The sequence below is a fragment of the Branchiostoma lanceolatum genome, chromosome 3 (genome assembly GCF_035083965.1).
Source record: "Branchiostoma lanceolatum isolate klBraLanc5 chromosome 3, klBraLanc5.hap2, whole genome shotgun sequence".
Classification (NCBI taxonomy): Eukaryota; Metazoa; Chordata; class Leptocardii; order Amphioxiformes; family Branchiostomatidae; genus Branchiostoma; species Branchiostoma lanceolatum.
This window is the reverse complement of record NC_089724.1, coordinates 15,309,609-15,326,479: the sequence shown is the minus strand read 5'-3', so window position 1 is coordinate 15,326,479 and position 16,871 is coordinate 15,309,609. Positions and strand designations below refer to the sequence as shown.

At 40.9% G+C, this 16,871-nt stretch overlaps 1 protein-coding gene across 1 annotated transcript; it reads left to right on the top strand.

Moving 5' to 3' along the window:
- Nucleotides 1-8: 8 nt before the first annotated feature.
- On the top strand, nucleotides 9-7,536 carry LOC136430544 (uncharacterized). The gene is made up of 13 exons (XM_066421255.1): nucleotides 9-122; nucleotides 498-629; nucleotides 1,197-1,461; nucleotides 1,902-1,975; nucleotides 2,423-2,585; nucleotides 2,745-2,815; nucleotides 3,113-3,241; nucleotides 3,897-3,998; nucleotides 4,276-4,663; nucleotides 4,921-5,150; nucleotides 5,474-5,603; nucleotides 5,998-6,139; nucleotides 6,240-7,536. The coding sequence occupies exons 1-13, from the start codon at nucleotides 78-80 to the stop codon at nucleotides 7,033-7,035; spliced, it is 2,667 nt and encodes an 888-aa protein (XP_066277352.1). The 5' UTR covers nucleotides 9-77; the 3' UTR covers nucleotides 7,036-7,536.
- Nucleotides 7,537-16,871: the final 9,335 nt, after the last annotated feature.

The following is a 16,871-nucleotide window of genomic DNA, read 5'->3' as shown; positions in this document are numbered from 1 at the left end:
CAGAGAGCGTTTGACAAGGCCTTTTGACAGAGGTTAAGGGTCAAATTTGTTGTCGCGGAGAGTTGTGAAATTTTGACATGGAGGATGCAGATGTTGTTTTGTTTTACGGTCCTCCTTTAGTGGTAGGTGTATAATTCGGTTGTTTTCCATGTATTCTTTTTGTTGAAATTGGTAGGTCTTATTCATGACGACGTTGGGTTTCGATCTTTCTTTATCATGCTACAAACTGCAACATAATATAGGTACTAGACAACATAAGGTCTTGATTAAGACCAAGGACTATGACAAAGGAAGAGTTTTTGGCGAAGCCTCAGGGGTGGAGCTTTAAACAACACAAAAAGTTGTAAAGGGTGTAACTGTAAAAGAAGCTTTCCAATGATAAATAGTTGTAAAATTGATGAAGTAACTGAACGCTGATTAATTAAAGTTATTTTTACGAGCTTTTGTGCTGAGTGTAGATACTAAGATAGATCTGTTCCACAATGTGTTCTTTATAGGGAAAGTCCTCCCACTACAAACAACATCTGTCATCCAGCCATGTCAGGCTGTCAGCACAGGAACTGTTCCAGGAGGACCAGACCTTGTCTCTACGACAGGTCGCCATGAGAGCAGTGGGGTTGCTGAGAGAGGTGAGATGTATAATATGATAACCTAATAAGCTTCTCACTATTGTTGGCCATTTAAAGGATTACCAACCAGTCCTCATCTACTGAGAGATTGTGTAACCCAGGCTAGTGTTCTGGCTTATGAAATTGTGAGCCAAGTTCAGTAGTGTGCGTAGTCCAGTGGTTAGCGGCCCTGCCCCTGGAACTAGAAGCTGTGATTTCGAATCTTGTCTGTGTCGCTCACGTGACAGGCGCACTACTGGAAAGGGTTGCAGCCCTTAGGACGGGACCTTAAGCCATGGTCCACTGCTCATTGTGCTTGTCAAAAAGAGCTAGGGGAATTTCCCCTTACAATGAACCTGCAAAAACTGTACATATCGTCTGTCTTCTCTGTCAGGACCAGTGGAAGAAAGGCTCTTCAGTGAGCTAAACTGGATCAATATCTCTTTCACTTTGTGTGCGAAGTTGTATTAATAATGGTGTTAACGTTGAGTCTATTGACCATGTCGTCAACCAGATCTCGGCAATTGTAAATTTCTTTTGCCACAATGTCAATCACTTAATTAATCCATTCATTTATTTTTTCTACAGGGGAAGAAAGTCGTAATCGACGATGAAAACTGGTCCCGAAACACCCGGATGTCCTACATAAAACTCATCAGCTGTAAAACTCCTGGCAAGAGCATCAGGTGCCTCAAGTTTCACCCGCAGGACAAACTGCAGCTGAACTGGGCCAGGGAGTGGGCAACTCTGGGGGCCAAAGGTCAAGGGCCACAGGTCAACTGGAAGCAAGTGGATGCCAAGATCGATGCCTGGTTTGATGAGAATTGTTGGCAGAGAGGGGTCGAGCGACCAGGTATGGGTCTGCCGGAAACAAAGTGTATCGCCCATTTCAGAAGCAAATTGTTCTATTATACCAGGGGTTCATCTAAATCAGGAAATAGGGGCGCTGCACCCTCTTGTTTCAGCCCAGCGCCCCCTTGTTGAATTTAGATTTTAGCTTAATATCTAGCATACAGCCTTCACTCAGCAATCGATTCATCCATAAATACATAGAATTCACTCCCTCGCATGTGTGTGCTCCCTCTTGTTTAATTTTTCTAGAAAAACCCCTGTATACTGAATATGCTATATCATGTATATGATTAATATGCAATGCATGTTGTTCAGTACTGTTTAGAGAAAGTAAAAATCTACTCTCGATGATATCAAAAGCAATTACTAGGAGAGTACCTCTAACCAATAAAAAGTTTTATACTACAGTATGAAATACAACTTCCCAATATTATATTACAGTACCACCGGCAGAGGCAGAGGGTCTGTCAATAGATGAGGTCTACACACAGCTGGCTTGTCAGACACACTACAAGGTAAATTACTAATATCATATATTGTGCAAATAAATTATAGGCTTCTTTTGCCTGTATTATATCTGTCAAAGAACATTGCAATTTCTAATGTCCATAGAAATGGCACAAAGTCAATTTCCTACAATTTTCTTTACTGGTGCTTTCAACACTGTAAATCCTGTAATGTTCACAGTGGTTTTATTTTCCTGGTGTGAGTGTGTGTTTGTGCTACAGTATTGTTTCGACTGCAAAATTAAAACTCTGCAAAAACATCCTTGCCACTCCTACTGCGAATTGGAACCCCCGTGAAAATAAATGAGTTTACGGTACAGTTAAGTTACAGGTCTGCCCTTGAAATTAAATGTTTCTAAGATATCAGGATGATATACATTATGCATTGTCTAAGTAAAACTCATTGCTGATACTCAATGTAACTGAGATTTTTGATAATCCATTTTTGCCTTCCAGTTTGAGGTTCCGTGCTTACTTGTACAGTGGGAGGCAATGGTACAGTCCACAGGAGGAAGACTGGTCCTGAGGGACAGCTTACTGGACGTTCTTCAGCTGTGGACAGAGGCCAACCCCTGTGGTCACATTGTGGTCATTGTGGACGGACAAAACAACCTGTCAGGTAAGCATATGAATTATCAAGATCAACGCTTTCAAAACAATGTGCTAATGTGAAAGCATGGCTAGATCGTAGCAATTTTGGAGATTCTGAAAATGTGTTCCTGAAATTTTGTAGATAATTTCTAACATACAATTTTAATGCCTCACTCCATCCTAACAGGTACACATGGAAGCACCAGTAGCCAACAGACCATCCACCTGAAATCTGTGATGACATCATTGTGTCAAGAGGTCTGTAACTTCCTCACACAGGATGGAAGAACCTGTCCAACAGTCTAGTAAATGTATACAAAGCAGCTTGTGGGAAAGGTTAAATTTCATTTATATGTGTTTCTTACGCAGCTCCCTTATAATAAGTAATATGATTTCTAATATTATAGAAAAAGGAAGGTTGCTTAGCACTACATGTTGTACATGGATGTAAAACTAATGATATGTATCATTATTCTATGATAAGTATAAGAGGCTTGTGGCTCTTCATTTTGCCAACATCATTACTCCCTTAATCCCCAACCTCATATTCTCCAGTTTACAGAGAATGTGCTGTATTTTGCACAAATCGCTGATGCCGGATCCTCAGGACTGTTCAGTCGTCCCCCAGAGCCAGGCTTGTTGGCATGGTTACAACTAAGGCACCACCTCAACCTATTCCATCAGGTAACACTGTACCCAGGTTTCAGTTTTTGGGAATAGGTACTGGTGCACGTAAACTAAACATTGAGGAGCACAGAAAAGATAAAGTAGAATATCAGCAAAACCTTCATACAAACCATACTGCCTCTTGTCAGAACTTGAAGCTTGAGTTCTGTAGCTAACTTCAAAATTTGAAGGAAGTAATACAGGTTTTATTATTTTTTCTGACACTAATGTGTCAATAATATGCTGAATACTAGTGTGCAATAGTACCTTTACCTATGTTACCTTAAACATACATTGTACATGTATCTATGTGCACCATGAAACATTAGGTGCACTGCTCCAATTTTGTGTGCACAACAACTTGCATATGCACCCAGTATTTTGGTCCCTCGTACTGTATGTTATCAAATTAATGCTTAGTCCCCAACCAGAAATAAACTTTTATACCATGACCATGATTACTCTGTACATGTATGTTATCACTGCTTCCGATGGATTTCATTAATGAATACTAATAGTCATTCATAGCTTGCCCTTCAATTTTGATCACCATTACTTTCCAATGATCATCACTTTCCAATGATGTTTTTGTGGCCTTCGTCTTTAAAACTTTATCTCTCAAAGTAGATGTAGATGCGCACTCGTGATCAAGTCTTTGTTTCAATGTTTTCAGTCCAGTCTGTATATTTGGCAGTCGTCCAACCACAGAAGGAGTGCTGAAGCTGTAGGGATGAGGAACATCAATGGAGACAGGCTTGTGGCACGGCCCAGAATGGTACAACACTTTCGTCTTGTATTGCATTTAGAAATGTAAAAATCTCTTCAGAGCTAGTATAACTAATCCAGAAACTCTCAGCTGTCATGGTGCTTCATGTACATGATTTTACAAGTTACTTTGATGTTGGAAGCAGCTGATGATACTTAATACAAGATTGCCCAGTTGTGTCAGGAGATTTAAGTTGCAAAAAGGCTTACTAGTGCTCAATCATAAGACTAAAATCTCAGTGTTACAGAACTTGATTGTTTCAGCAAATATTTCTTTTCATCTGTAGGTACTATTGGTACCAAAGTCTATGAATACAGAAATCCCCGCAACACTACAGTCCATGAAGCTGGTGACACCAGACACACCTGCACCCCCACCATCCATCCCTCTGTACCAGGAAGCCCTGAAACACTGTGAACTAGGAGAGGGTACCTCTTCTGCCCCCCAAGTCTGTTACATCACGAAGAACATGGAGGGTTGTGGGAGGGTGCACGGGGTGTGCTTCAAAGACGTGTCCGTGTTGGAGAAAGTGCAGGGTTTGTACAGGGACAACGCATCGATGTTAGCAGAGCCAAGGAGCAAGATAGAGGAGATGTGTGGTAGACCTGTGGTAATACAACCCAAAACAGATCATCAAGAGAACAGACAAGAAACTAGCACATCTACTATCAATGGTAAGTATGGCAACCTTACTCCATAAGGTCTGGTTCGTCTATTACTCCGAGTGTATATTCTAAAAGAAGTAGCTATTTTGCTACCAATTCTCTATTGGTTACAGCATTAGGCAGCAGGGAGAAGTTTATTAAACTAAATGTAAATCTATGATTATACCATACATGATTGTTATCAGTTGCTGGTTAGAATGGACAAAGGAAATATAACTTTCTTTTATGATTACAACTATGTGATACTGTATATATTTTCTTTCTAGAGAAAAAAATTGCTCCTTTGGCATCTTCCTCCTCCAAGACAAAAAGAACCATTCCAGCCTGGATGTTGGCCAAGACGGAAAAGAAGAGGTCACCAGAAGATGCTGAAATAAAAGAACTTTCTATTTCTCCTCGAAAAAAGAAGCGCAAGAGCTCAACTCAAGCTAACAGGATCGAATACTGCATGAGTGAGGCAGAACTGGTGCAAATGGCAGAACAGATATTACAAAAGGTATGCTATCAATGAGTGTTGAATGCATACTGTTAGATTCTTTCACTTCAATAGATGCTTTATGTCTTCATCAGAGAATAGCAAGTCATCTTTTTGTCTTTGACTCAAAAAGGAATTTCTGATGAAATGTGAAAGTCAAATACTACAAGGTATCACCTAAGTGAGTGAAAAATCTGTTGTCAATTATATATAATGAGTGTGATTGGCAAAGTGATTGATCCTAATTATGTATTTAGCACATATTTTGGACAGAATGAACAAAATTTATGGTTAATCAGTTTTTGATATTCAGTATGTCTTAACTTTTACACATTCACACACAGGCTGGGGATCAGTCATTCAATGAAAGGCAGGAAGAAGAAGATATCTTCCAGACATATCAAAATCATGGAGATTCTGCAGAGAGAGAGACAAAGAAAGGTGCTTCTGAGGGACAAGCCTGTGTTACAGAAGGTGGGTAGCCAGGATTCAGACATATACATTTAAACATTTATTGTGATGATTATATTTATATAATCATTACATACTCGAAGCTTTCCCTAGTACTGCAGTAGTACTTGTTTTGTCTTGTATTGGACATGCTATGGTTTTGATTTTTAGGTTGGTAGATAGTTTTGGAGCTGAGATGAAATTGTATAGTTTTGTTCCCCTAGCAACTTTGTCTTGGAAATGCAGGGGTAGTTTGTCAGAACTTTTGGGAAGATGATAACTGAAGAAAGGACAAATAGATTGTCATGATTTAAATCTATTAAACTGTTCTCTACGTATACTTAGTGACGTTATCTTTTGCACGCAAAAAGTAGTGGTTTGACATGAATACAACTTATCATTTTTATTCTTCTTACAGGTATTAAAGATGATGCCAAGGTCAAAGATGAAACAAGTACAGAGGTCAAAGTTGACATGGAGGTGACACAACTACTTGACGACATCTTCACCACAGGAAGAAGAAAGCGCATGTTGAGAAATCCGAAACCCATCAGAACAAGGTACAGTCTGCGTAATACTTAACAACCTTTTCCTCATACAGTTTTTTTAATTACTTTTCACTGATTCATTTTTAACTGTAATATGTTAATCATTACATAGAAATGTGGAGTCCAAGTCCAGAGGACAAGAAAATGACATTAGCCCCGAGGCTCAGGAAACTGTCAGTCGTTCAACCTTGCCTGGAGTTCAAGAGAGAACTGACCAAGAAGCAAGGACTACAGCACGAAATGGAGATCCCCAAATCTCACCTTTCTCTAGATCTGCTGATCAAAAAATTACTACAGTTATGAAGAAGAAGGCCACCGATACTGACTTCTCTTTCCTAGATTCCATTTTTGGAGAGAAGCGAGTTGAAAAGAAAGAAGAATCTGTGCAGCACAGATATGGTGTAGAGGATGTGTCAGAGGAGCCCTTCCTAGATTCTATCATCTATTCCAAGAGAAGTGAATGGAGAAAAGACAGTTCAGTAGTGGATAGTGAGCTAGATACCTCTCACTCATCTGGAGGTAACCCAATAGTGTGCAACGACAGAAGCCCTTGGACGAAAAATCCTAAAACACAACAAGAAAGTAAACATGTCCAAAGTATAGATAGGCTCTCGTTTCTTGACAGTATTGTGAGTGGAAAAAAGAAAAGGGAAAAGTCTGACCTGGAATTGAATGGCTCAAAGAATGATGAAAGCCACTTCTTAGCTTCAGATGGAAGTCTGTCATTTCTAGATAACATCATAGAGGGGACTGAAAGGAGGAATACTTGTGGACAAGCTGCAAGCTACAGTTCAAGAAAGATGCATGAAGAAGGATTAAGTGTAGGTTCCGCTCGAGAAAAAGACCAGGAGGACAATCTATCTTTTCTTGATGAAATCATTCTTGGCTCTAGAAAGAAGAAAAAATGATGTTGCTAGACTAACTGTGTTTATCTTTCGGGGTATTAGCAGTTTTGTGGGAATCATTTGTACACCTATACGTGCTAGACAAGTATAATGGTGGCTGCAAGTTTGTATTATATTTGCTAGCTGTTCATCACCCAAGTGCAATAGTTGCTAAAAAATATATACTGTTCCATTTTGCTTGGATGTGCAATACACTGTTATAAACTGTGTAACTGAATTTGAGATTTATGAAATGTTATTGATGCAGGTTTTTACCATTATAAGCAATTTCATTCCAATTTTGATCTAAATAGTACAATTTGTATCTCATGAACTACATGATTGTATGACTACTTTTTGTTGAATATGTACTTTGATACATTGTGAATATATGATTGTACATGTCTATCTCGACATTTCAGATGCCTCCCAAAAATTTCTGTCATTGTGGCTTCCAGTTTTTTTGTCCTGATCTTTGTATCTAGAAGTAGGCTTTACATTTGACAATAGATGGACGATTTAGTAGATTGAGTGTACGTCTTATTCTTTAAAAGTTATCTGCAATAATCATTGTCTGTAAGAGGATGATACTCTTAAAGCATTGTGTCATCTGCAGGACTCTTCGAGCAAAGTACATGATAGGATTGTCAGAAGGTGTATTGGAAATATTATTATGAAAACATATACAAACTGTCAAACTTTGAAGTTCTCTAAAGAGAAAGACATATGGCTGATGCGTAATGCGCAGAAACATATAGAAAAGATACCGTGAAAATACGTTTCCAAAGTATTACACACGTACAATGTACTACAGAACTGTACTACAGTCGCTATTGTTTCACATTCAATTGCACTTAACTTGCCGTTCTAACTCTTCCCGGACGCCGCTTGAAGGTCTGGTATAACCACCCTTCGACCAGCTTCGTATGTTGGTATGCTGAGTATGACTCACGATACAGTATGTTAGGTTGTGTCCATTCCGGTTTCATTTCCTTAGCGACCGAACAGTTCTATGATAACCGGCTGTACAGATACAGATACTAGGAGTACACTTTGCTATTTTTGGAAGGTGCCACGTTTCCTTTCCTAACAATATCCCAATAACGAATTTACCTTAGAGAGAGAGAGAGAGAGAGAGAGAGAGAGAGAGAGAGAGAGAGAATCCCGAACTTTGACCTTACTCCGACTCGTGAGTTGACCAAGAACCAGCGGCCTGAGGCAGAGTGTTGTGGTTTGTGTGCCAGGCCTTCTATTTTGAAATGTCTCGTAGATCTCCAGTAATCGACGACAATCATAACTGTCTTTCCGGCGTGCAGTTCCAGACGAAGCATAACACAGTATTCATCCGCTCCCCGAGTGGAGTCTATAAAGTTCGGGTTTAAGATAATGCCGATAAAGATCTTGAAAAATCTTAAGGAGCTAAAAGGACAGAGAAGTGTATTTGACTGGATTTGTCCCCATGCAATGTTTTGTTTATCTGAGACGTTTGATAACTCTCAGATCAGTATTTCCATCAGCAACTGTCTAACAGTACATCAGAATTCCGCCAGACATCCCCACTGACGCATTACGTCATCTATCGACCACTGCGCACACGAAATTAAAGACACCAGTATTTCCAAGGAACTACATTCTTTCGAGACCCTTGTGAGTCTTGTCAATTCTAGAAATGGCACAACTTTTGCGGTTTAGGCCGCTCTCTGGCTTTGCCTCTTGGTTATTTTTTTTTTTTGAGCGGTCTGAAGTGGACACTGCATGGCGGACCTCTAGCGTTTGTAAATCAAAATGCAGATTTAGAGAAATGCAAACTAGTCAGGTTTTGCAAGTGGGAAACGTAAAGAAACTAAGTGCGTACTAACACAGCGTTCATGTGAAATGGATAGCTTCATTTACCAATCTAGTCTAGATGTAAGGTAATAGCTATGGAATAGCAGATGGTTGCTGAAGAAATAGTAGAAATCTCCCAAATATGTGAATTATTTGCAAGAGGAGATACTTTGATATTTGTTATTGAACCCTCGAATGTATTGTTAACAAAACTGGATAAGTATCGTCTCGCTGAACGCTTTGGAAGTTAGTATACATTACGAAAATGAAGACTCGGTTACGCTGAATTCAATGGCAAGTTGTGATCTTTTTCTTACCCAACTTAGGTCCATTAAGCTAGGAAGCAAACTATTTGAATAACAGCCCAACTCAAGAACGTTGCTGCTACCGACGTTGACACAGCGGCGTTTGAAAGTTTTTGTCCCGTGTTGAAAATAGACCAATTTATGAGTCATACGGACAGACTTGTGATCATTGCTTGGTGAAGGCTTCCAAACCCTTGACTTTGTGTTAAGCCAAACAACTCTCTTGGTCTGCCGCACTGTTGGGCGTTAATGCGCCCTGCAAGCATAACATTTCCCGCCGATTACTCCAAACATTACCGCGGTACAAGGTAAACCAAAGTTACCAAAACTTTAATCCTGTGTGAACAGGTAAAACGCCACTCTTCAGAATAAGAAAAACCTTTTTGGTTTGAAGGGGAAACGCGAGACGACGAATTGCCGGCCGATTGCTTTGGTGTGCGCTGACACGAGACATGGTTAACCCGATCAAGCCGCGGATCTGTGTGCGCGTGGCAGTGTCGTCTGCGCGGCAAACTTTGAGCTAACTCCACGGCCTCGACCCTCAACTCTTTCTGAATCCTGATGCAAGACGCTTCACTAAAAACCGACGAGAAAGACCTCAGCGGAACCCTATTAAAACTAGATCCGCTTGTGTCTCTAAGTGGGTTACATACAGTACAGGCCTGCAATGAAGTACTTGTTAGCGATTTAAGAATCGGTCCTCACTCGCTTACGGTTTACTCACCTGTCCCAGCCCATTATAGAACACTTACCTGCGCAATAGAGCTATTCTCTCCCCTTGTGTTGGGATTGGGGCGGACAGCACGCCAAGTGTGTTCTTAACGACCGAAACATAACGGCCTTAACTGGCTCAAATTCGCCAAATCGATGACGAAACGTTCAGAGTAGTTTTCGGTGTCCTGCGACTCTTTTCTCGGACATCTCGTATAAGAAGTTTTCAGCAAGCCTTTCTTTCATAGCACGTGCAGTTTTAGTACTTATAAAAATATGGATCGTATAACATACTCAATTGTATATGAAAAAAGTTCGGACACCTATTAATGCAAAGGAGTGTGACTTAAAAAAGTCTTACTATAAAGCACCATGCCCTCATAAACGTTGGTTTGTACCTATCATTATACTGTACATATATGTATATCTGTCTTTAATAGTATACAATGATGTTTTGATAAACATGAAGTTTGTCAAACTTAAACACTGAAAATTAAAGAACTACTTGCAGGGTCACTAATTTTAGACTCTCTTCTTGGCCGAAAGATAAAAAAGACTCGGGTGCACGCGGTATTTTGATGCCGTAGAGTTCAAGCAGACTGTGACAGCCAACCACTGACACTAAGACCTAAGACAGCATTTTCCGTTACAAGACAGATGAAGTTTGTACGACGCATGCACGACTATCCTGATAATACCCCCGGTGCGATCGTACGACAATCGCACGTGACGACGTATGACACCGGTCCCTTAGTTCTGCACCCGACAAACTTGCCCCCTCGGCCTCCTCCACCACACACACACATACACACATCTGTCGTCATCGTCTGGCTGTATTCCCCCTGTGTTTACCTAAACAAATGTAAAACCAATTATAGCCGATCCTCCCGTGTTCTTCAAGAATTGAGTACCTGATGACACAGATAAGACTGCGTGTCGCGCGACAACAGCTTGTCGATTAACGCGCCGCGAGATGATTGTACTCTTCACCTTTATACACCCGAGTCTTTTGTTATCTTTCGGCTTTTCAAACATAAAGAAATTATCTCGGAACGACTGCTTTTATAGTTAAAGAGCACAGATTGTCGTTATCACTCTGTCTGGAGTTTAACCAGTCATTAGTGTCATTAATCAGTATAATTTAACCATTTTGAACTCATTATGTAATCAATTCGGAATAAATCGCCAATATGATTGCGAGACGATATGGAAAGTGTACTTTAGTACTCAGCGGATTTTGGATAGTTTCTTCGTCCCCAGTATTAGCTACAATAGGCTTGGAAAAAATGGACAAATCATAAATCACTCGAAAAAAGGTTCAGAAAATATATACAGGAAAGTGTGGGGGGGGGATAATAAATCTTAAGATAAAAAGTATGATTTTTCAGACTACCACTATGTCCTACCAGATTTTGCCCATGCTGTTCAAAAATAAGAATTGAGAATGAGGCCAAGTTATGAATACATAATTCGATGTCGTCATATGTATATCTTCCTCCTTGTGTACATTTCTTTGTTGATACGTAATTTTTTTTTCACCTTGGCGAGGTTGTATTGCATTACCGTCTGAGAGTAGAAGGTCCAAGAATGTTTTCGTCATACTACCAGTCACCTGCCTCAAAAGAAATACAACAAACTATACATGTACAATCACTTTATTGCTCAACGACTGCATATGATACAACGTATGGCAATAAAACTGGTAACTAACCTACTCTACAAATGACTATGTACAAAGACACGGTATGTATAGTTAGGGAAATTCTTTTTCAAGAAGGTGTAAAACACCGAACAATGAACCCAAATAAACTACCCCACAAACGAAAGATGAAGTATAGAATGTCTAAATTTAAGTCGTGTTGCCCCCTACCTGCACCTCCCACGAGCTCGTTTGAGTCGGGGTCACGGAGTTGATGGGCAATTATGCCCCCCACCTCTCGCCATAGCGGCGCACATGTGCAAACACCGGGCATACGGTTTTGATGTGGTTATAAGATAGTGTAGCCTGAGTACGACTTTTGGTGACACGTATGTGAGGGTTGGCTGTGAGAACAAGGCGGTTTAAAAGGAAATTTTCGGGTATGACGTTTTTGTTGAACGGACATGTCATCTATACAAATCATCCGGAATATTCAACTTTTCATCCTTTGACGCAACAAACGGTATGTACATTCGTAGACCAAATTTTGAAGAAAAAAAAGAACTGAAAATATATCTCATATGATGTTGGCGAGCAAAATCTGCTTTTGGGTGCAGAGCTTTGTAGAAATTCTTCTGAAGATTTTATTTTCAAAGAACTTTAACTTTTGTTGGCAGCACTCAGGTAAAAAGTACCGGTTGTTGTCCCATTCAGAAATATTCCCATTGTGACCGGACGCTGAGCGTGCGGTCACGAAGTACTCGAAAAATGCTGTGCAGATTAATAAGAGCCTCATCATCAACCACCAACTGCTCTCAGAGGAGGCGGCGACGGGAGGCTCTCGCGTTGCCATGGCAACCGCGGTAGCACTCGGAACAAACACTTTCTAGACCGGGAACACCCAAACTGTGTTTTTCAAGAGAACGAGTGTACGGTGTTTTTTGGAAGGCCGCACACAACAACGTTATTATATGTTCATCGGCGTAGTCTACACACACTCTGATGTGTTTGGTTAGCCCACAAGCGGCGCCGGAGGATGTCAGCGCCACAGCTGGCCATGACCGATCGTAGAAGGTCTCTAGAACAGGTTTTGTCGGGGGGGAGGGGGGCACACACAGGTTGGAACATCTCTATAGAAGTGTTACAACATGGACTTGAAATTGCAAGGATTAGGGAAGGATTAGGGACAAATCTTTTACACCTGTTATTTACATATGCGTACCTCAATTTCTATGTGTTTCCTGTACAGAAGACTTTGTATAACTTTTATGAAGGTTTAGATTCTAGTTTTGTTTAAGACAATGTCCATCTATGTTCTGTCAAAAATGACCCAAAAAATACTAGCTACATAACACATTTTCGAAACAAAACTGCCGTGCTTACTACGCGTATATACGTGTCATATCAGTTCTATGCTTAGAGGCGCGGATATGTGTGATGGGTCTCGAGAAAAGGACGAGTTGCCAACGCTCAGCGTGAAGCTGCGCTATATTTGTCACATATATAGTCATAATGTACCAGACTCTTTACCGACTACTTTACACTTAACATTTACATTGTCCCGTACTTCACATCGCCACGAGCAACCCGCCTCCGAACCCTTCAGACTCGGACACGAGCGTAGCGCTTTGTACTTCACTAAAACAAACAGGACCGACGGACAGTACCATCTACGGTCATTTATAACGCGCTGTGTTAACGGTCAAACACAGAGAAAGGGGAAACGGTGATGTTTGAAAGCTTTGTGACAGACTTCTTTCGTGTGTAAACACACCGTCTGTGGATGTGACAAACAATGGAGGAAAACACCGCACAAACGCACAGATATGGAGGTTTACACTTCGGGTGCATGTCGGGTGATGCAACGACACAGACGTAAGGTTTAAAATCTATCTAGGGGGATTATCTACTTGTTGGAAACATCTGTCCACTTTGAAATTCACCGGGAAAGATTTTTCAGGGAGGCACAAAGTGTATTTTTAACAAAGATTTTTGATGTCCGTCTGTGATGTTCCGAACTGCTTTTTAGAGTGGCAAAGACTGGCTATAATGGCAGAATGACTGAAAGAATGAAAGAACGAACGAATGAATGAATTAAGAGTGAATTAAATTGAAGAAAGGGAATGAACGAATAGAAATAAGAGAATGGATAGATAGATAGATAAATAGATAGATAGATGAATGAATGAAAAAATTTACGTCTGGAAAATGACAACAATGACTTATATAAATGTACAAAAAAGAACATCACTCGAAACTTTGGGCCACACTAGTAGACTCACAGACATGAAAAATCATTCCGAGTGAATCGGTATTAGTACATTTGAAATTTCGATGGTAACAGATTGACATGTCTACTATGTTTTGTCACCAAAATCCCCCCGTATTAAAGGCGCTCAGGGGTGATACTTAAAAACTTTATATATTACCATGATGATTACCCGCCAACCATTAATATCGGAAAAATCAATAGAAAAACAGTCATTTCGTGCCTTTGTTTTGACACGAGCCGGGTCATATCGATAATGAAGTGTGACAATAACAGATCGATACAGCAATGCGTTTATCTAAGAACATAATTCGTGTGGTAAGGTCGGGACCTTTGTAGGATTTCCCCTTGTACAAGCTTAAAACAACCAGTGTTCTGTACTTAATATGCATGTCGTGTTGGTAGTATTACAAGTACCACATCCGAACGTGCGACGGGTGGGGCGTAAGTGTCATTTCTCATCCTCGCTTTAATTGAAAACAATGGTTTGCTTTGCTTTAAAATTACACAAAGGCACAATCTAAAGTCGTTACGTTGTCTTTCTGAACCTACTGCATACTATACTGTGCCATTTCAGCTCCAGCCTTATGTCTACACGTGACGAATTCATGCGTTTCAATTCATTCTTCATTTCCGTGGCCACTGTATTCTTCTTTTAATTCTCACGTTCTCTATAACTTTGATAAGTTTTGTTTCAGATGAGACTTATGTGAAATGATCTACATAGTTTACAGTGAGTCATCTGTAGCCGGTGAGTGATGTGTTAAAGGTTTGCAGTGTGACCTGATTTCAGGTAGATACGGCATGTGACCGAGGTGTGTCCTATTTTTCTGGAGCGTGCACACATTTGTGTCCTATATTTCTGGGCCGTGTCCTACAGGCTTTGCAGACAATGGATTTCAAGGCGTGTTCAATACGACTTGCTTTACAAATACCGTTCTTTCAACGTGTCCTGTGGGCAGCGTGCAAGGTATAGTCTCTCCCATGTCCCCATTACAGTTTTCCGCGCACAGCTTTCACTGAAACCGTGAACTGCGACGCGACTTGAGCAACCATCCCTTTAGCCAACTACCCGTTTCTGGTTTTCAGTTGACCGGTGCATATTTCATACATCGTATACTGAGTATTCTTGCCCAAGCTGATATGACAAACGGCTATATAACTGCCGTACAAACCCGTTTATAAGTCTCAAAGATAAAAACTCGAGCCGACCTTAACTCAGTCCCACGGAGTGCGCATCGGTGGTCTCGGCTCCCGGGTAACGTAAAATGAATGAGTTATTCGTCGCCTCACATTCCCTCATTAATCGCCTCTCTCAAACCGATTACACCAAACTTGTTTTCAAAAGCGGACGCATATCGTGTTGTTAAGTGACAAGCTATACGTCATGCCAACCATGAGATTTTTCCGTAGAGAAGGTTTCTTATTTGACTTTTTCTTCGAAGGGGGGAGGGGGGAGACAGACTTTCTGCGACGTGGTTATATGTGGAGGACCAAAATTAGAACAGAGCAATGTCGTCTGGAAAACAAGCTACAGAACTGTCAGTCGGTATTTTTGTGGATTTTGTTTGCTCTCAGTCAGAAGTGGTGGCAATCAACAAGTACAAGTTTGTTGTCTTTATCTTACTTAGCGTGTTTGCCATACCCATATATAAGTATGCGTTAGTAACACACATGCTATCGACTAGAACTCTTCCAAGCGATGCCAGAGGTGGATAAGATTGACGCTCCAGGCGTCACCCCTGCACGGTTCGTGCCAAGATTGCTTGTTCTTGTCTCTCGTGGCCCCAACCAAGCGTTCGGGCGTGTGACAGTACCCTCTGCTGTCCTTCCTTCTCCTAACAACTCCCGTACACTCAACACAGGACTCAGGGACACGCACAAAACCGTCCTTTCCTACACCTACGTGGTACCACAGTTTGTGACCTCGCCCTTACACTGTCTTTATTTACCTTCCTTGTGTTTCACCCCTCGAAAAAAATAGTCATGGTGGGTAGAGTTTGAAGTGGGCAGAAATCCTTTGGTATACCGAGAGAGATCCCAAAGTTTTGGTCGCCGTTCAAAACAACACACCGTCTCTAGGAACTTGGGCGAACGTTGTGAATGGAATTAGGATCCTACAATGGTCGTTCTATTTCGTCCTCTTGTTGTTCGAGATTCCTCGTTTGTGCTTTCATCTCTTTTTGTTTCTCTCTCGGCCATCTTCGTGTGGGGCACCCCTCGAGTGATATCTTTTGTCTTTAAATCAATATTTCTCTTACTTGTTAAGAGCAGGGTACGTGCAGCACTAGGGCTTTCTTGGGGGCAAAGCAACCAATTAACGATACATACTTGTCATTATACACGGTGTTTCACCGGTACATTTTGCTCACTTCCTGTACAACGGTAGGTAAGGAGTGAGGAGTGCCCCCCACCCCCTCCTGAACAATGGGTTCACGGGCTTTGATTAACGGCCTTGAAAATTGCTTTTAAAGGATATAAGTGCCGCCTTGTCGAAAAGTCAACACGGCAAATGTACAACTTAAGAGCCAAATATACACGCTGTGGTTCAGCTATGTTTGTGCTGCAAAATAAAACAACAATGTAGGGAGAGGTTGAAGTAAAAGTCAGATTATTATATCCCAATCTGCGAGCGGTCTCGCAACACTGCAAGCTGCAAATAACGAGAACACAAACGCGGTTCAAATTTATTTTGGATTTAGAGTTTGAGTGGGTTAAGCCTCTAAATTATACTTCAGCCTCGAGACCAAAGAACGCGCCGTATGAATTTCAGATTAACGCGGGACAAATGGTTTGGACTGTGGAACGGAGTGATAACGAAGCCGAGATGCGTCGCTGGGACTTCGGCAGTCGTCGTAGGCATTCGTAAACTCGGACACCATTCGTACGACAAATTGCTTCCAGATCGGTTATTAATGAGGAATGTCACGACATTGTAATAAATTAGAATATGCCATGCTGTTCAGCTATATATAGGTAGAGCAAGGGACCAATACTTACCGCAATGCACATGCACGTTTACAATATATATATATGCAGAACAATCTGATTGAATCTTTCAAAATGTATTCTTTTCTATAACATTATGCCTAAACATTTGGAAATATTT